The 20,033-nt window shown below is 44.4% G+C and overlaps 2 protein-coding genes across 2 annotated transcripts in view; both read right to left on the bottom strand.

Moving 5' to 3' along the window:
• Positions 1 to 3,083, bottom strand: part of PANX1 (pannexin 1) — a 43,443-nt gene extending 40,360 nt beyond the window's left edge. The window contains exon 1 of the mRNA XM_004265468.3: positions 2,329 to 3,083. Coding sequence (XP_004265516.1) covers positions 2,329 to 2,509 — 181 coding nt within the window. The 5' untranslated portion in view covers positions 2,510 to 3,083. The remainder of the gene's footprint in view (positions 1 to 2,328) is intronic.
• A 7,435-nt stretch (positions 3,084 to 10,518) lies between these two features.
• HEPHL1 (hephaestin like 1) overlaps positions 10,519 to 20,033 on the bottom strand; it is a 93,205-nt gene continuing 83,690 nt past the window's right edge. The window contains 5 exon segments of the mRNA XM_033420360.2: positions 10,519 to 12,503; positions 12,599 to 12,670; positions 13,135 to 13,297; positions 18,376 to 18,515; positions 19,793 to 20,015. Coding sequence (XP_033276251.2) covers positions 12,301 to 12,503; positions 12,599 to 12,670; positions 13,135 to 13,297; positions 18,376 to 18,515; positions 19,793 to 20,015 — 801 coding nt within the window. The 3' untranslated portion in view covers positions 10,519 to 12,300.

Genomic DNA, 20,033 nt, shown 5'->3' with positions numbered 1-20,033 from the left:
GCTATTTCCTAAACTAACTCACTAACTCTCTCTCGATATAGATACACCTCCAGGGGAAAGGGGCTGCACCTCTAGAGGCATCTGGGGACAGGTGTGGTAGAAATGAAGGTCCTTCTGTGGCACAGAACTCTGGTCTCCTGCACCTGCCATATGGCGACATTCATGTGTTCATGGAGCCACATGGAATGACACTCATCCACCTTCCACTGAGCCTTTCAACATTTCAAACACAGATTCTTCCTTGCCATAAAAATACTGCGAAAGGAAATGACTGCAAAAGGAAATTTGAGGTACTTGCAATACAACCTATGCTTATAAGTCAAGTGGGGCAACTGAACGGGGTTCATCATGAATGGTAACCAGTCCTCCCTCCTGGCATCAGATGGCTGCTCCTCCGTGACAGGGTCCATGTCTCCCTGACTCCTGGGCCCTCAGTGCCCAGCACTGGGTCCAGCCCACAGCTGGTACTCAAGAAACATTTGCTGAAGGGAAGGATTATCTCCAGGACCCATGCTACTTGGTGGTTTTCCTTCCAACCGGAAGCCTCAACTCCCGGCCATCTGGAAGGCGGAGGGAAAGCCTTGACTATATCTATGCCTGCCCAATGACAAGGAAAACTGAAGACTACCTTCCAAAATGAATTTGGTGGCTTCCTGCCAAGTTGAACAACTTAGTGGTGTGGATCACAAAATCAAGCTCACTGTAACCTTTTTCTAACCAACTCTTCCTTCAACTTCACCATTTCCATCAATATCATTCTCCAATCACCCAGGCCTGCAGCCTTTCTGATACCTCTGATCAGTCTCGGCCCTTTGTGGCCGATGAAAAGCTAGGGGCCCAAGGGTGGATTATTACTCCTTGATCTTGGAAATTTCCCATCCTTTCCCTTCTAGTCTTGGCACCCACCCTCGCACAAGACCTCAACTGATGCCTCATCTTTATGGCATCCTCCCTAGCTCCAAGTCCCCTCTTTCACAGACCCTCCATGTACCCTCAGGTTATTACTTATTAAGGGCTGTTTTCAACTAGTCCAGCCTCTGCTCAAATCATAACTTTGTACTTTTTATTTATTTATTTTGCGGTACGCGGGCCTCTCACTGTTGTGGCCTCTCCCGTTGCGGAGCACAGGCTCCGGACGCACAGGCTCAGCAGCCAATGGCTCACGGGCCTAGCCGCTCCGCGGCATGTGGGATCTTCCCGAACCGGGGCACGAACCCGTGTCCCCTGCATCGGCAGGCGGACTCTCAACCACTGCGCCACCAAGGAAGCCCAACTTTGCACTTTTTAAACCATCAAGTCTGTACTCCTCTGTTCTCACTAACCCAGGCCCTTATTCACTCTCATATTCTAGGAATCCTGACTAATCCTCCTGCCTCAGTTAGGACACTCCTCACTGTTTCTCTCCTTCCAGGAACAAGTACTATTCTTTGACATCCCCAAATCTTGGCAAAGGTCTCACCTCTGCTTATCCAAATCCCACCCACAGGCAGGGGCTCAGGGCCAGCCCAATCTTTCACATAAGCTTTCCCCATTGTCCAGCCCCACCGGCCTGCTTCCCCACAGAGCTGTGTCTAGCCTCATACACGGCCTTCCTCTTGACTCACAGACACTCTCTCCTGCGCTCAAAGTCAGAAGAGATGATGAGGAAGACCAGCGGCTTATTAGCCCCATGATCCTGACCAAACCACCAGACTCTCTGAATCTCACAGAACTGTTATTAGGATAAAGGAGAGTTTACAAGAAGGGGCTCGTTCATCTCACATTCAAAATAAGGCCGTCCAGGTAGAGGATTTGGGTATCCCTTCTAATACTGGCCAAGAGCAGTTATTTCCCATCACTCACAACCCTGCAGAGCTAAAGTCTCAGTACACATCAACTAAATGTAAGATAAGGGAGAAAGCACTTTTCATGGGCTACTTTTCTTCACGTCCTCCGATTAGCCACTCGGGAGCTTCTCTGATACAAATTTGGGGTGACCGCAGAAATGTGTGGGAGGGAAAAGAGAGGCAAATCTGGTGACAACGGCGCCGGTCTTAAGAGTGGGACTTGAACACTAAGCCAGAGCCGGGATCAGTGGGCAGCAGGGAACAGAAATGGGTAGCAGGGATGCGAGAAGGGTCCACAGCAAGGGGGGGGCGGGTAAGGGAGCACGCGAACAAAGAATGCTTCGGCCCATCAACTCGGGCTACCTTCCTTCCCAACGTTCACGCCCATGACAACGGCGGGCACCGCCAGGGACGCGCGGTTAAATCACTTCTCGCCAGAGACCCGGGCACCTCTGATAACGCCGGCCCAGCCCGCCCCGGTGCCGCTGTCCCCGGGCCTTACCTATCGAGATTTCCTGTGCGAAGGCCAGCGAGATGAGCAGCAGCGGCAACCCCACGGCGATGCACGTGACCATCTTGTCCACGGCCAGCTCCAGCCGGAGCCCCTTGAACTTGGGCTCCGAGGGCTCCTTCAGCAAAAAGTCTGAGAAGACGTACTCGGTGGCCAGGTGAGCAATGGCCATGGCTGCGGCGCACGGGGCTGGGCCAGGAAGGCTCGCAAGGGCAGGCCCGGGTACCGCCGGCGTCGGGAGGGCGGCGCGGTGCCTTCACCCGGTTACTGACTGGGCCCGCGGCTTTCGCTTTCCCTTTGCCGGCTCCCCGTTTGCTTCCACATCCCACTGGTCTTTGTGTCTCGAAGCGCCGCAGCTGTCTTCTCTGGGGGCCTGGCCTGGCGGGTCCCGGGATTGCTTCGGGCGCACGGGATCGCGCCTGCTCCTCCGCCGCGGGCCTGGGGCAGAGCCGCACCCGCAGGTCCCCGGGATGCGCGCGCCCGAGGGCGCGAGACTCAACCGCGGAACAAAGCGCTAGCCTCGCCGCGGCTCTGCCGCTGCGCCCTGGCGACTTGGAGTTTCCGGAAGCTGAGGCGACGCGGGGCGGGTGGGCGCGGCAGCATCCCGCGACACTGGGATCCACCCCCAGCAAAGGGAACTTCCCGGCGAGCGGTACCTCGTCAAATCCTCGCGCCTCTCCCAACCTCATTCTCTCCACTTCCTGGCACCCGGGATTTTTGAAATCATTTCTGAAAGCGACCTGTTACCCAGTGGACAGGATGGCCCCCTTTTACGCCTCACCCCCAACATTTATACGTGGCGGAATCAGGTTAAAAGGAGGTGCAAACGCTTCAAAGAGCAACGGGCCCTAAAGGGCTATCGAGCGGGTTAGACCAAGCCGGTGCGGAAGAGGGAACGCTGGACTCTTCCAGAAGCACTGCGGGACTGGGAGGCGCGGGGTCAGTGGTGGTGAGCCCTGCGTCTGACTAGGTCTCAGGTGTCTGTGCTTAGCCTCCTGCTTTCCCCGTGGGAGCCTCGGTCTGGGAGCCAGCAGTGGGTGTCTGCGGGAAGCGGGTGTTGGGGGAGAGCTACTTCTGAACGACTTTCAGGTAGTGGATGCTGAGAAATAGTCAAGAGACGCTCTAATCAGCAACATTTGGGGCAGACAGCACCTTTGAACGTGAGGGCTCCTTGGGGCTGGGCTGCGCTTTCTGCTCTTTGTACATGGGCAGGTCCGTGCACGCAAGCCTCTTCTTTGTGCCCTCAACTGCCATATGTACATCTCCACCCTGCCCTGCCCTCTGAACCCTCATCCAATGGCCTGCACCACTCTCCACTTAGATGACTCACAAGACCAGGACCACACAATGGCCAGGACCGCAATCCTTATGCTTGTCTCAACCTGAACTCCAGTCTTCCCCATCTTGCTCAGTGCGCCGCCATCCACCGGGATGCCCAAAGCAGAAAACTGGAGGGCCCTGTGGAACATTGCAGTCTCTCCCCAGGTGCCATAACCAATTTCCAAATCCTGCGGCGTCTCTCTCCTAAATGTAGAAAATCTCATAGTTTTTCTCCATCTGCGCTGCCAACGCTCCTTGCCGCCATCCTGTCTCCTAACCGCATACAGGTTATGTACCCTGCAGGCCCGCAAGCCATTCTCCCCCATGGCTGCCAGAGGGAGCTTTTAAAAGCTCCCGTCTGATCCTTTCACTCCCCTACTTAAAGTGTACATTGTTTTTAGGATAAGATCCAAATTTCTTACCATGGCCACTGCCTGCCTTATCAGCTTCACTACTTTCCAGTCAGTTCTTCAAGTTAGCCAGCCCCATGCCTCCTCCAGACCTTCCCCTGCCCAAAACACTTCCACGGTAGCCTCTTTGCCTGGCCAACTCAGATTCACCCTCCTGATTTCTACTGGTTGTCACTTCCCAGGAGAGTCTTCCCTGATAATGCTAAACTAGATTAGGTCCCTTTGTTAAATATTCTTGTAATACTAGCTGTGGGCCTTGGGAAAGTTACTTGCCCCTCCTGTACCTCAGTTTTTTCATCTGTAAAGTGTTTATACTGCTTAGGATTGAGATAAAGATCAAAAGAATTAATATAGGGCTTCCCTGGTGGCACAGTGGTTGGGAGTCCGCCTGCCGATGAAGGGGACACGGGTTCGTGCCCCGGTCCGGGAAGATCCCACATGCCGCGGAGCGGCTGGGCCCGTGAGCCATGGCCGCTGAGCCTGTGCGTCCGGAGCCTGTGCTCCGCAACGGGAGGGGCCCCGGCAGTGAGAGGCCCGCGTACCGCAAAAAAAAAAAAAAGAGTTAATATATGTAAAGCGCCTAGGACATTGCCCGGTAATTGATGAGTGCTATGTAAATGTTATCCATTCCTGTTGCCCTCTATTTTTCCTTCTTAATGAAAATCACAATTATAATTCAACAAATATGTGTTTGTCCATTTATTTAACGTTTGTCTCCCCCTTTATATGGTAAGCTTCATGAGGGCAGGTCTGCACCCATGTATACCAACCACTCTCATCTCCAGCACTTAGCACAAATGCCTGACACATAGTAGGTATTTTAATAAAGGTTTATTAAATGAAGGAAGATGAAAATCTTTCACTTTGAAAATTGTTTAAAAACAGGTGGCCCAACTTACATTCATTTTGCCATACATTCAAGGCATGTATTAGAGGGTAGGGATGGGCCAGGTGTGGGCTTGATGGATGGGGAAACAAAGATGAAGTGACGCATTCCATTTCCTTAAAGATCTCATGGCTTAGTAAGAGAAATAAGGTATGTGCACAATTAACTATGATACAGGTTAGAAAGTGTAAGTAATATTGAGAAATGTGGGGTATGCCAAGGGGTGTGCATAAAAAGATGGGGCCTGGTGGGATGCGTCCGTTTGTGGCAGGCAGAGCTGGCACAGGAACTTTCTAGGAGGGAGTGAAAGCATGGATGCCTTGCCCCTTCTCTCCTTGTCAGAATCTACGTATCCAACAGGCTCCCATGTCCCTTCTTCTGGATGCCTTCCAGGATCCCCCAGTTGTGATGAATCATTCTCTCCCTTATCCCTTTCTTCTATTCTAGCATTTAGCTCATTTTGCCTTGCGTGATGGTTGATTGCATGTCTGCTTTCTCATTAGGTATCACTTCCTCTGAGGATCTGGATGGAATCCCAACAGTTTTGTCAGTTACCCTCAGCCCTGGCAGAGTTTTTCAAATTTAGCAGGAAGTCAATCCACCTGTGTTGAATTTACAACGGAGGCAAGAAAGAGAACTTTCTTGAGAAATGTAGGGTATGCCGAGGGGTGTGCATAAAAAGATGGGGCCTGGTGGGATGCGTCCGTTTGTGGCAGGCAGAGCTGGCACAGGAACTTTCTAGGAGGGAGTGAAAGTGGGAAATGGGAAGTGGAGACCTTCCTATTAGGAAATGGGAAGTGGAGACCTCTGACACTGGTATAGGGAAGAGGAAGGTGAGGGAGACAAAAGTGAAGGGGTTGGGGCCGGAGAAGTTAGCCTGGAATTTTTTTTTTTTTTTCAGTAGGCATTAGAGAGGTTTTGGACGGGAGTAATATACAGAGAGCTGCGCTTTAAAAAGATGTCTTCCAGCCACATGTAGAGTGGATTGCAATGCAGAGTGGAGGTGGAGAGGCCAGGTAAGAGGCTGCTGAGATTTTGCACATGAGAAGTAATCAGAGCCCAAACTGGCCCCTTGTCTTTGAGAACAGATATGAATGGCACAGAAAAGAGTGGTGGTCCGCCCCCAGCCTCCTGTCCGCATGCTGTGGGGCTCAGCACCTCTCCCACCCGGTGCCCCAGATGGCATCGTCAGGGCACTGGCTGGGCAGGGGCTGACCATGACCCTAGTGGAGCCCCTGGCCAGAAAGGCCTGGAGCCGCCCCTCTCCCCTACATCAGGTGCTCAGCTGAGAGAAGAAGAATTTATTTTTCTGGTTGATTTTGTCTTGGGCCTGGGATGCTGGCCTGTGAAGGGCCTGGGGGGTGGCAGGACAACTCAGGAGGGAGCTGGGGGTGGTGGTGAGATAGCCCTGGGACCTGGGACCCTTTGCTGCAGTGCTGCAAAGCTTGCAGGTGGACACACCTCTCCTCAAGCTACAAAATACAAAGAAACTCTATGGGACTAAAAATAACTGTGTGCATGCACAGTTGAGGCAAATTCTGGACCAAAAGATACAAAAGACAAAAACAAAAACAACTCAGCTGCCACTTCTGAAGAGCAGGGAACAAAAACAGGGTGTTGGGAGCAAAAGCAGGGTACTGCGCATGCCTCCTGCACACAGCACCACCTAAGGGATGGGCAAGCCACCCAAGCCACCCCTCTGGCCTGACCCCTGGACACACCCCTACCCTCACCCCATATAAGAGCAAGCAAGCAAGGGAACCTGTGGTTTGCTCTCACTTCCCCCTGCTACAGCAGCGGCCGCAATAAAGCCTTCCTGAATTTCTTGTCTGGCCTCTAGTCAATTTCTATCGATTGGGGAAGGCCAAGAACTCTGGTCGGTATCAGTGGAATAACCAGGTCTCCTCGAAGCCAACCCCACCCCCCACCCCCAGGGCCTGGGCCAGCGCTGGGCGGGGCTCTCCCCATTACCTCAGCCACAGCGACAACGTGACCGTATTAACAAGGTACCGCCGAGCATATCAATAAAGATTATCCTGATTAAAAAAAAAAAAAGTGGTGGTTAAAGGAGCCATTTTTCCTACTGCAAAAATCAGATCAAATAATCCAATGTGTGCCAAGTTTCTCTGGCAGGAAATGAGAAAGTAAGGGCCTGGGTTCAACTCCTGGACTGGCTACTTACTTGCTATGTGACCAAAGGTATATCACTGAGAATCTCTAAGTCTCAATGTCCTCATTTGCCAACTAAGGGTAAGACCGCCTACCTCATTGGGTTGTTCTAAGGATTACATGTGATCATATATGTAACAGTGCCTGCCACATCATGGCAGATTTTTTTTTTTAACTTCTTTATTGGAGTATAATTGCTTTACATCGTTGTGTTAGTTTCTGCTGTATAACAAAGTGAATCAGCTATACGTATACATATATCCCCATATGCCCTCCCTCTTGCATTCCCCTCCCACCCACCCTATCCCACCCCTTTAGGTGGTCACAAAGCACCGAGCTGATATCCCTGTGCTATGCGGCTGCTTCCCACTAGCTATCTATTTTACATTTGGTAGTGTATATATGTCCATGCCACTCTCTCACGTTCTCCCAGTTTACCCTTCCCCCTCCCCAGGGCACTTAGCTTTTAATAGCTGTCACTACCAATCTCAGGAGTTTAAGGTGTCACATGACAGTATGTATAATGTTGCTTTTTTAAAAAATAAACTTTAAATTTTGGAACAGTTGCAGATTTACAGAAAAATTGAGTAGATGGTACAAGACACCTGTAGTGGTTTCCCCTATACTGTACATTTGGTACAATTAACAAACCAATATTGATAAATTTATATTAATTAAAGTCTGGTTTATTGAGATTTCCTTAATTTTTACCTACTATCCTTCTTCTGTTCTAGGATCCCATACAGGGATACCATATTATTTTTCGTTGTCTTGTCTCATTAGCTCCCCTTAGCCGTGAAAATTTCTTAGGATTTCCTTATTTTTGATGACATTGCTTTTTATAATTATAACATGCATTTAGGGATTAAATAACACATCCTCCTCCAAATCCTCCCTTCCCCCACTCCTTGTCCCAGTGTCAGTAGTTAGAAGGCCAAAGCAGCTGTGGGCTTCACAGCTATGGTGCCAGAACTGTTTTTTGTTTGCTTGGTATCCTCGACAATTGACATTTGAATATGAGATCTTTCGTGACCAAAATAGTCAAAGTCAAGATAGTTAAGCCCTGTTCTGCCTGTTCAGTTTATATATTCATTTATTCATTCAAGTAATATTTGCTGAGCAACTATTATGTATCTACACTATGGTCTGTGCTGGGGATGCAGCAGTGAGCAAAAACAGGTCTGGGGTCCTTGCTTCCATGGAGCCTACATTTCAGTCAAAGAAGCAGACAAAAATCAAACTAACGAGTAAAATGGATATGTCCCATGATATGTGCTACAAAGGAAAATAATGGAAATTGGAAATAACACTTTAGAAAGGGCAGTCTGGGGAGCTCACATCTGAAGTAGGAAAGGCAGGAAAGGGGATGAGGGTGCTAGAGAGAAAGCATTCCAGGCACAGAAAGCGGTAGGTGCAAAGGCTCTGAGGCAAGAAGGAACTAGCAGGCACAGGAACTGATAAAAGCTGGAGCAGAGAGGAGCCAGAGATAAAGTTGGAGAGGTGGACATGTTGGGCAGCCAAATCAGTCTGAGTCTTACTGACGAAGGTAAGGAGTGCAGATATTATTGAAAGTGAAGTGGAAAGACAGTAAAGGAGATTCACCAGGGAAGTGATGTGATCAGATGTGGAAGAACACTGCTGCAGCTGTGTGGACTGTGGCTGGAAGGGACAGGAGTGACAAAGGGAGAGACTGGTTAGGGGACTGCTACCATGATCTGCTTGAATAGGACTTGTAGTTTGCAACCCAAGGAGGAACACATTTTGAATTTATCAGCATAAAGATGGTTTTCAGATCCATGAGGATGAGTGAAATAACCTATGGAGAGGGTGTAACAAATTACCACAAACTTCGTGGCACACATTTATCCTCTAACGGTTCTGGAAATCTGAAGTCTGAAATCAGTTTCAATGGAATAAAATCAAGGTGCCAGCAGGACAAAGCTCCCTCCGGAGGCTCTAGTGGGGAATGCATTCCCATGCCTTTTCCAGCTTTTTTTTTTTTTTTTAACATCTTTATTGGAGTATAATTGCTTTACAATGGTGTGTTAGTTTCTGCTTTATAACAGAGTGAATCAGTTATACATATACATATGTTCCCTCTTGCATCTCCCTCCCTCCCACCCTCCCTATCCCACCCCGCTAGGTGGTCACAAAGCACCAAGCTGATCTCCCTGTGCCATGCAGCTGCTTCCCACTAGCTATTTTACGTTTGGTAGTGTATATATGTCCAGCTTTTAGAGCAGCATTCCTCCATCTCCAAAGCTAGCAGCTCAGCATCTTACTTCAGTTGTCACAAAGCCTCCTTCTGTAGTCAAATCTCCCTCTGTCTCTATCTTATAAGAACATTTGTGATTACATTTAGGGCCAATCTAGGTAATCCAGTATAAACTTCCCATCTCAAGATTTTTAACTTAGTCATAGCTACAAAGTCTTTTTGCTATATAAGATAACATTCACAGGTTCAGGGACATGGAATCTATGGAGATATTATTCAGCACACCCCAGAGGGCAAAAGGGAGTAAAGGGCCCAGTTCAAGCCCTGGGTCATGCTAACATTTAAGTCAGAGGGAGAAGAAGGACCTAGCGAGAGACTGAGAGGGAATAGCCACTGAGGAAGAAGCAAGGCTGGCAGGTCATGTTGTAGAGCCAAGGAACTAGAGGGGATCTAAAAGCAAGGAGCTGCCAATGGTTACTGAGATGTCAAGTAAAATAAAGATGGGGAAGAAGCCACAGGAAACGGAATCATTTCCATTATGATTATTATGGTTCTTATGGTTTTGATAACAGCAGATTGGGACGCAAAGTCGGGGTGGGGCAGGGCCCTCTGGATGGGAAGCCATTGGAATGGGTGGAGGGATGCATAGGGTGAGGTGATATAGACAATGTGTGGGCAGTACTTTCAGTTCTGCTATCAAGGGCCCAGAGAAGCTGGGTTGGAGGAGTTTATGGAGTTAAAGGCAATGGCTCTTTGTTTGTTTTCTATTTTTAATGAAGGGTATTTTTGATGACTTCATGCAAGAGGGAAAACTGAAAAGTGAGGGAATGAATTTCTTGGGAAAGCAAGAAGGGATGAGGTCCAGAGTTAAGGGAGAGATTGGCCCTGCTAGGAGCAGGGACACTTCTTCTGTTGTAACAGGAGGAAAAGATGTGTATAAATGTGGTTGATTAGAATGAAGAAATGTGGTACATTTGAGGAAACAATGTCTGGGGAGAGTGTGTTATCTGTAGAGATATATTGTTACTTTGTTTCATTTCTTCTAACGAGTATAACTAGGATAGTTGGTAAATATCTAAAAGATAATTCTCCTTTAACTAAACGTCTGCTCCAGGTAAAATAAATTACCTATCACTGTACCTGGGGTAGGGGGTTGGAAAAAAAACATGCAAATAGCCATCTTTATGATATGTGAAACTTTATTAAAAAGAGAAACGGTATAATCAAACTACTTTGTGGTTTCATTTTCATTAAAAAAATAACTTAAGAGAAAAAACTTATAACTAAATAATTTGTTGTCTAGGTGAGTTATAAGTCTGTCATTTATCATGATTATTATTATGAAATTATACAGCCTACACATGTCTGAAAACTGTAGAGCACGTACTACAAAATCTCATTACCAGTGGTTAGCAGGCTGGAATTCAAAATCCTTGGGTACCATGTTTGATATGACATTCAAGCAGATTATGAACAGAACTATTAGCATTCGCATCCTGTTTTATGTAAGACTATAGCCTCTATCAAAATACCTGTTTCCCCTCACCAAGATGAAGATGAGAAGGTATGAAAAGTCCCTCCGCCAGAGTATTTTTTAGGTCCTACTTGTTCACCTGGACAGCCAAATGATCCACTGTTAAGGCAGATGGACTAGTATCACTCATCTGGCAGCAGCGTGGGCTAAAGGCAATTTCTCAGTCTAGTAATAAATGTTGCTTTTATCAATCTTACACCTAAAGCTTAGGCATGCATATAGAGAGTATGGATTGCCTCGTAATGGGTTGAGTTTAGTTGTTCAATATTTTATTTTGTATTTGAGACTTGAAAACTGTAATACATATCTCAGAGCTGACTTGTTGGTTTGAAAAATTGCCACCAGGACAATTTTGCCTTTTCTTTTCTCTCCTCTTCCCATCAGAGGCTATGTTTTTAAGAGGCATGGACTCAAGGATTTTGTGAGATCCCTTCTCCTCCCAGCCAGTCAGCTGCATCGACTAATTCTTCCTGGTGTTTTTTTACATGATGAGACTGTCTTTATTCCATAAAAGATGGAGACTGGGGAAGATCCTCCTAACTGAATGAAAAATCAGACTCAAGATTCAAGGTCAGACTTGCCTCCTGCAAAGTCCTCCCTCCCCTTAGAAGCTCCCACTAAACTCTCAGGGAGTGTCTTGACTCACAGTGGGAGAACTAGCCTGCTATTTCAGATCCCAGCCCTCCACATTCTGAAATACAAATACAAATTCTCCAGCCGATTTTTGAAAATACAAGCATTGCCACAGAAACATCTTGTAAAAATGTGTAACATGAAGTGAGTCGTAAACATTTAAGTATCTCTACAGGTTTGCATAAAAATGGCAGAATTTTAAAAAATGCATATAACTCTGCCTTTTGTAGCAAACAGTGCACAAGCTATTTATATGAAAGAGGAAAAGGCCAGGGGAGCTGGCTAAAGCCTCCAAAAATTTCATTTGGTCAAATTCTATCAGCAGATACTGATTTAGACATTTTCATGAACTCCTCAGAAAGTTATTTTTCCTGGAACCACTAAGGGAAGCATGTTTCATAACAACGTTGAAAAATCAGCGCCATTCAAGTTAGATGTCTGACGCAGTGTAACTCTTTCCTGAAATTGTCCATCTAGAGAATTTGACGGTTTGTTAAGGAAGCACTATCTAATCCAAGAATTATGAAAGAAAGAAAACAAAGACATCTTTCAGAGGGTCTTCCCACTTCAGCGAATTCATTCAGAGAACAGACTGGGTCAGTTTTCTCAGTCATGCCCACCCTTCCTTTTCTCTGTTTTATCCTGAAGATTATCCACAGCCCCTTTAAAATAAATAAATAAAAGCAAATTGCTTTGAATGTGTTCCAGAGGATCAGAGCCTGATCCAGGAACAGTGTCAGACTTCCTTGGTGAACGAGACCCCGGTCCATTTTCCCTGCTAAGGAAGACGAGCAGGTCACAGAGCATCCGTGGGGAGCGCACAGGACTGGACTTCCTGATATGCCACCCGCTTCCTTGCAGAGCACAGTGTGAGGGAGAGAATCACCGTGACAACCAGAAGGAGGAGTCCGATGATGAAAAGGATGACCAAGGCTGCTTTGGCTCCTCTGGGACCCAGATTCTTGCCGAAGAAGTAGAGCTGCTCCTTGCCAGGTTCTTCTGTGCAAAAGAAAAGTAAGGTGTCAGGCCTCTGCCTTTCCCTGGGGAGTGAATACTGACCATTCACGTGCAGGATTGGGGGAGGGTATCAATACCATTAGAGGGCGCTGTGGCCGGGTGGGACGCTCCTCCAGAAGGAGGCTTGGTGGAGTAAGGAATCCTGTTGTCTGGACAAAGAAGACAATTTGATGGTTTACAAACAATAGGAGTAGATTCTTTTCATGACATGAGTTGTTTCAGGAGTTATGTCATTTCACCAACAAAGACTTTATCCCACCAGTATCTGTAAGTCTTTGTTGGATACTCACTGTGCTACTTCATGCCAGTACACATGCTGTTCATACCCCATCCACATTGCAAGCTTCTGCTCACCTGTTAAGATTCATCTATGGAACCTTGGCTCATGTGTCCAAACTGTTAATCATTGCCTCCTGCTGCTGTCACTGAACCCTGCACTCTGCACTCTATCTTGGCATATGTCATATTCTATTATGGTTAAATGTCTGTCTCTCTTACTCGACTCTGAGCTCCTTGGGGAGCTCATGCCTCCTATGTTCTCATGCCTCCTATTTTCAGGGTCTACAGGAAGCCTGGTGCTATCTAAGTCAGCATCACCGACAGATAACAGTACCGACGTTTCGAAGGACTGTGTAGGTTGTCTCCATGCCAGCATGGATGTGGTCAGATACATGACAATGTAATAACCATGTCCCTGGGTGATCCACAAACAGTTCAATGGTTTGGAATGTCCCGGGAAAGAGGTCATATACATCTTCTCGGTAAGCTTTATCTATCTGTGGAAAGAAGGGAATAATAAGGATAACAGCAGAAATCAATAAAATCAAGAATAGGAACATAATAAAGATAAATCAAAGAAACCAAAAGCTGGTTCTTTGAACAGATCGATAAAATTGTTAAACCCTGTGGAAGCCAGCTTGTGATGGCCCCCAAGGATCCCTGTCTCCTGAAACTCATAACCTTTGTAGTCACCTCCTACATTGTCTGAGGGTTGGTCCTTGTAAGCAATAGCACATGGCAGAAGGCATGGCATTCTACTTCCAAGAGTCTTAGACCCTCTCTCTTACTCTCTCCCCTTGGATCATTCACTCTGGGGAAAGCCAGCTCCCATGTCATACCCACATGGTGAGGAACTGAAGCCTCTGGTCAATAGTCCTATGAGTGAGCTTGGAAGTGGATCATCCAGCCTCAGTCAAACCTGATGACTGTAGTTCCAGCTGACATCTTGACTGTAGCCTGATGAGAAGTGCTGATTCAGAACCAACTAACTAAACTATTTCCAGCCTAACCCAGAGAAATTGTGAGATAATAAGAGTGTGTTGTTTTAGGTCACTATGTTTTGGGGTGATGTGCTACGCAGCAATAGATAACTAATACAAACCTCTAGACAAACTGACCAAGGAAAACTTTAAAAAACACAAATTACAAATATCAGAGATGAAAGAGGAGATATCACTAAGACTTTATAGACATTAAAAAGGATAATAAAGGAATGTTATGAACAACTGTTTTGTCCATGAATTCTACAACTTAGATGGTATGGACAAGTTGCTTAAGATGAAAACTACCAAAGTTCACTCAAGAAGAAATAGATGACCTGAATAGATTATCTATTCAGATTAGATCTATTCAGGTTATCTGTTAAAGAAACTGAAATTATATCTATTAAAGAAACTGAAATTGTATTAAGACCTTCCAACAGATTAAACTCCAGGTCCAGATTGCTTCATTGGCAAATTCTACCAAACATTTAGAGAAAAAAATAATATCATTTCTAAAACACTCTTCCAGAAAACAGAAGAGGACAGAACACTCCCAACTCATTTTATGAGGCCAGCATTAGCCCAATTCTAAAACCAGACATATAATTTACAAGAGAAGAAAGCCATAACCGATATTCTTTATGAACATATATGCAAAAATCCTTAACAAAACACTAGCAAACTAAATCCAGCAATATATAAAAAAGGATAGTGCATCATGACAAAGTAAGGTTTAGCGGGGAATGAAAAGCTGGTTCAACATTTGAAAATCAGTCAATGTAATTCACCAATAGACTAAAGAAAATAAAATATGATCATCGCAATAGATGCAGAAAAAATAGGATTTAACATCTGTTCATGATTAAAACCCTCAGCAAACCGAGAATAGAAGGAAACTTCTTCAACCTGGTAATGGGGTCTACAAAAACCTACAGCTCACTTTATATTCAATGGTGAGTGACTGAATGCTTTCCCCCTAAGATTAAGAATAAGGCAGGGATCTCTACTTTTGCCACTAATATTCAACATTTTACTGGAGATCCTGGCTAGTGCAATAACACCAAAAAGGAGCGGGGGCGGGGTGCATACAGATTGAAAATAAAGAAATAAAACCATCTCTATTCAAAGACAACATAATTTGCCATGTAGGAACCCCCGCCCCCCAAAAATAACCATCTACAAAAGCTACTAGAATTTGTCAGCAAAGTTGCAGGATACAAGGTCAATTATACAAAAATCAGTTATATTTCTATATACTGGCATGACAATTAGAAATTGAAATAAAAAGAATACCATTTACACTATCACCAAAACCCATGATATTGGTAATAATCTAACAAAAAATATGCAAGATCTGTGTGATGACAACTACAAAACATTGATGAAAAAAATCAAAGAAGTTCTAAACAAATAGAGAGATATGCCATGTTTCTGGATTGAAAGTCTCAATATTGTTAAGATATCAATTCTCCCCAAATCAGTGTACCGATTCAATGCAATCTCGATCAAAATCCCAGCACAATTTTAAAAGCTGATTCTAAAATTTATATGGCAAAGATCTAGAACAGCCCAAACAATCACCATCTGATTTCAAGACTTTTTATTACACTAAAGCAATCAAGACAGTGTGGCATTTAAGAAAGGACAGGCATATAAATCAATGTAATAGAACAGAGAGCCCAGAAATAACCCACATGTATATGATCGATATGATTTTGACACAGAGGGAGAAAGGATAGTCTTTTTGCTGAAAGGTGATGGAAGAATTGGACGTCTAGGGACTTCCCTGGTGGTCCAGTGGTTAAGACTCCATGCTTCCAATGCAGGGGCCATGGGTTTGATCCCTGCTTGGGGAACTAAGATCCCACATGCCGTGGTGTAGCCAAAAAACAAAAAGAAAGAAAGAAAGAAAGAAAAACAAGAAAACTTGGATGTCTCTATGCAAAAATAAACCTTGAACCACATATAAAAATTAAGATGGACCAGAGACCTAAATATAAAACCTAAAACCATAAAACTTCTAGAAGAAAATCTTTGTGACCTTGAGTTAAACAAAGATTTCTTAGACATGACACCAAAAGCATGATCCATGAAAGAAAAAAAATGATAATTTGGACTATATCAAAATCAAGGATTTCTGCTCTTTGATAGATAATGTTAAGGGAATGAAAAGATAAGCCACAGACTAGGAGCAAATATTTACAGATCATATAGATAGAAAGGATTTGTATCCAGAATATATACAGCCCTCAAACTCAACAATAAGGAAACAAACAATCCAATTTAAAAATGGGCATAAAATTTGGACATCTCACCAAAGATTTACAGATGGCAGATGGTAGAAAAGATAATCAGTATCATAGCCATTAGGAAAATTCAAATAAAAAACGAGATACCAGAATATACTTAAATGTCTGGCTAAGAAAAAATAAAGTAAGAATGGAAGATACCAAGTGCTGATGTGGATGTAGTTGTGGTCAAGTGGTACTCTCATCTATTTCTGGTAGGCGTGCAAAATGCACTGCCTCTGTGGAAAACAATTTGGCAGGTTTCATGAAGTTAAGCATCTACTTACCACATGGCCTAGCAATCCAACCCCTAGATATTTTCTCAAGGAAAATGAAAACTTATGTTCCCACAAAAGCTTGTACACAAAGGTTTATAATGACTTTATTTTTAGTAACCCCAAACTGGAAACAACCCAAATGTCCCTCCGTGGGGGATCGGATAAACAAACTGCAATACATCCATACGATGGAATATTGCTCAAAGATCGAATGGAAAAAATTGCCGTTACAACAAGGTGGATGCAATTCAAATGCCAATACAAAATGAAACAAGTCAGATTCATAATGCTACAGACTGTATGATTTCATTTGTATGACATTTCAGAAAAGGCAAAACTATAGAGACAAAAAATAGTTCAGTGGTTGCCAGGGGTTAAACATAGGGAAGTAGACGACTCTAGAGGGTGCAAAGGGGACATTTTAGGGGGTTGATAGAGGTGTTCCGTATTTTGATTAGTGTTGGTTACACCACTGTATGTGTTTATCACAACAGAACTGTACACTAAGTAGCGTGCATTTTACTCAGTGTAAACTATAGCGTAATTTAAAATATTTGTGGGGGCTTCCCTGGTGGCGCAGTGGTTGAGAGTCTGCCTGCCAATGCAGGGGACATAGGTTCGAGTCCTGGTCTGGGAGGATCCTACATGCCGCGGAGCAACTGGGCTCGTGAGCCACAGCTACTGAGCCTGCACGTCTGGAGCCTGTGCTCCGCAACGAGGGGCCACGATAGTGAGAGGCCCGTGCACCGCAATGAAGAGTGGTCCCTGCTCGCCGCAACTGGAGAAAGCCCTCGCACAGAAACGAAGACCCAACACAGCCAAAAATAATAAATAAATAAATAAATAAAATATTTATGTATGTATGTAAAATAATTTTTATATGTATGTAAAATAATTGTATGATTTTATAAATTTTACTAAATTTTATATATTTTTAATATAATTTTAAAAATGCGGATTGAAAAAGCCAAGTTCTGAAAAGCAGCATAGCCATTTAATATGTGAAACTAAAATCATTGTAGGTTTAAGATACTTGGGATCTTAAACTGTGTTGAATGAATATACAGAGGGAAGAGGATATTAGATGTTTAATTAGTCGCTGATCATTCCTGTATAATTGGAAAAGGAGCAGCGCAGGTTTTCCCTGCAGATTAGATGTGATTATTCTTTTCTATTCTACTTCCTTGTAGACTGCACAGCTCTTGAGATGACAGAATATTTGGACCTTATCCCTGAGATTCTGATTCATCAGGTCTGGGGTGGGGCCTGGCAATCTGCTTCTTCAATGGCTCCCCAGGTGATTCAGCACAGCCAGCACCACCCATACGGTATAGCTTGATGCTCGAAAGGCAGAAAGCCACACATGGTCCAGCCCAGCCCACGAGGGCAAAAGTCAAGGTAAAATTTTGGGCCCAAGCCAAAGCTTGAAATATCTCCTTTACTAGAGAGGACTATTCTGTTGGCTAATCACATAGAAAAGAAATGGAAAAAGGGAAGGGAAAGAGAAAAGAGAAAAGAAAAAAAATAAAATAAAAGAGGAAAAGGGACAAAATACTATGGGTACTTTCATATACGATACTCCAGGTCAGAATTATCCCCATATAACTGATGAGAAAACTCATCTGAAACTCAGAGGTTTTTTTACTGTTGTGGCCTCTCCCGTTGCGGAGCACAGGCTCTGGATGCGCAGGCTCAGCGGCCATGGCTCACGGGCCCAGCCGCTCCGCGGCATGTGGGATCTTCCCGGACCGGGGCACGAACCCGTGTCCCCTGCATCGGCAGGTGGACTCTCAACCACTGAGCCACCAGGGAAGCCCTCAGGGGTTTTTTTTTTTTTAACAAGCATAATAAAATACATATTAAGAAATATCTACCAGTGGAAGGACACAATCATATTTTTCTGTTCCATTCTCTAATATTCACTAACACCCCTCACAAGCCTTATTGCCAAATAACTCTCTTTTCACAATGGAAATATATTGAATCTGTTAGTAAGTCTTCCTCAAAACACTTTTCTTACACTTACCTTGAAAAGAAAGCTCTCAGCATGATAATGAATGGTGTGTATGTCCACTTCACTTCCTATTCCTAATAGATACCAGTTTGTCATTGTATTTTCATTCATGATGAGGCCATGGAGATTCCCAAAAATCTTTCCATTAATAGCTAAGAAGGTAAAAAGAGAACAGCCTTTGATTAGTGATGATTACTTAATCTGGTTTTAGAACTGATTCAAGAAGATCTTTAGGTCACCCATATTTTCGTCTGCCTGGTAAACATGTAATAATCTCACTCACACTTGCCAATGTCCCCACCATCTAAGACCCTAAATTCAGAGTACTAAGAAATCCCTATAAAAGATAGCCAGGAAAGAGAAATAGTAGTTTGTTTTTAAAAGCTATCTCTTGGGTAGCAGTACATGTTGGTTGGAACATGCCAAATAGGCATATTCCCTTTATGGGGTGGATTACCGCCTCATGTGTGAGGTCGCCAGATTTATACCGTTCTACAGTTGAGTGGACAAAAGCCAGAGAATTAAGTTTATATAAATCAAAACTGAAGCAATTAAAAGGTATTTCCTTAATATTTCACTTTCTGAGAACTAGTTTGGGGCAAGTTCCTAAACCTGGCTGAATCTCCAAAAAAAGGAAAACTTCACATGGGCTGAACCCATGATCTGACAATTACTAAAGCAAGCTCAAGTTGGGCTGACATGGCGGGGACGTTCACTCCTCCGCTTTCTACTAACTTTTTATTCTTTGCATCATGACACAACCAAATGAGTTACATTCATTAAAAAGAGAGAGCCTACTAAGAAACTTTTGGGAGAGGGAGGCAAAATTGTAGGGGAAAGAGTAGCTGAATCAGAGATCAGGCTACTATATTCTAATCAATGTTAGCAATCAACTAGCTTTGTTATCTTGGGCAAGACCTGTTTTTGCACACTTTGGGCCAAAAGGAGATCTCGGTGAGAGAGGATAGGTATGTCAATTAGAACACATTACTTACACTTAAAAAAAAGAAGTACCTTAAATTTCAAAGAATTAAATAACATAGACACATTAAAACAGAAATTTGGTGATGGTGTTTCATGTTCCAGAGACAGTTAAACCAGCCCCTCAAATTTGATCAACTAGAAGTTATCCTGTATTCTTACAGAAATATACCAAAAAGTGATAATTCATTTCCTAGGAATTACTTTACAGTCTGATAGTTTAGGGATCCCAGCATTCAGAGATACAGCTCCCTAAACAGTTGGTCCAAAACCTCATTGGATCTTGCGGGCAGCCAATAAATGGCTTGTCTGGTTCCCTCTGAAGGAAGGCTTTAGAGGACTTTCTTCAGTCCAGGTGCCCCTGGGAATAAAGAAGGGCTCAGAGAGGGAGGCTGGGACCTTGCACAGATTTCTATGAGCTTGTCTCCTTTTTAAACCTGTGATATACCATGCATTTTGTTGCTCTCCTCAAAATCATCAGAGGGTTTAAAATCTCGTGGATCTTTATTAAGATACTTCTTAATATTGTCATCCAGATACCAGGATTCATTCTCATTAAATACCAAAAACAAGAGAACAAATTCAGAGTCAACGTCGCTTCTTCTTCCCTTTTCATTCAACACTCCTTCCCTGCATGTAATCAGAGGACCCATCAAACCACTATAGGTATCCTGAAAGAAAAATAAACT

This window comes from Orcinus orca, chromosome 8 (assembly GCF_937001465.1).
Source record: "Orcinus orca chromosome 8, mOrcOrc1.1, whole genome shotgun sequence".
Lineage (NCBI taxonomy): Eukaryota > Metazoa > Chordata > Mammalia > Artiodactyla > Delphinidae > Orcinus > Orcinus orca.
Note: the sequence above shows the minus strand (reverse complement) of the source record. Positions and strands in the feature narration are given on the sequence as shown.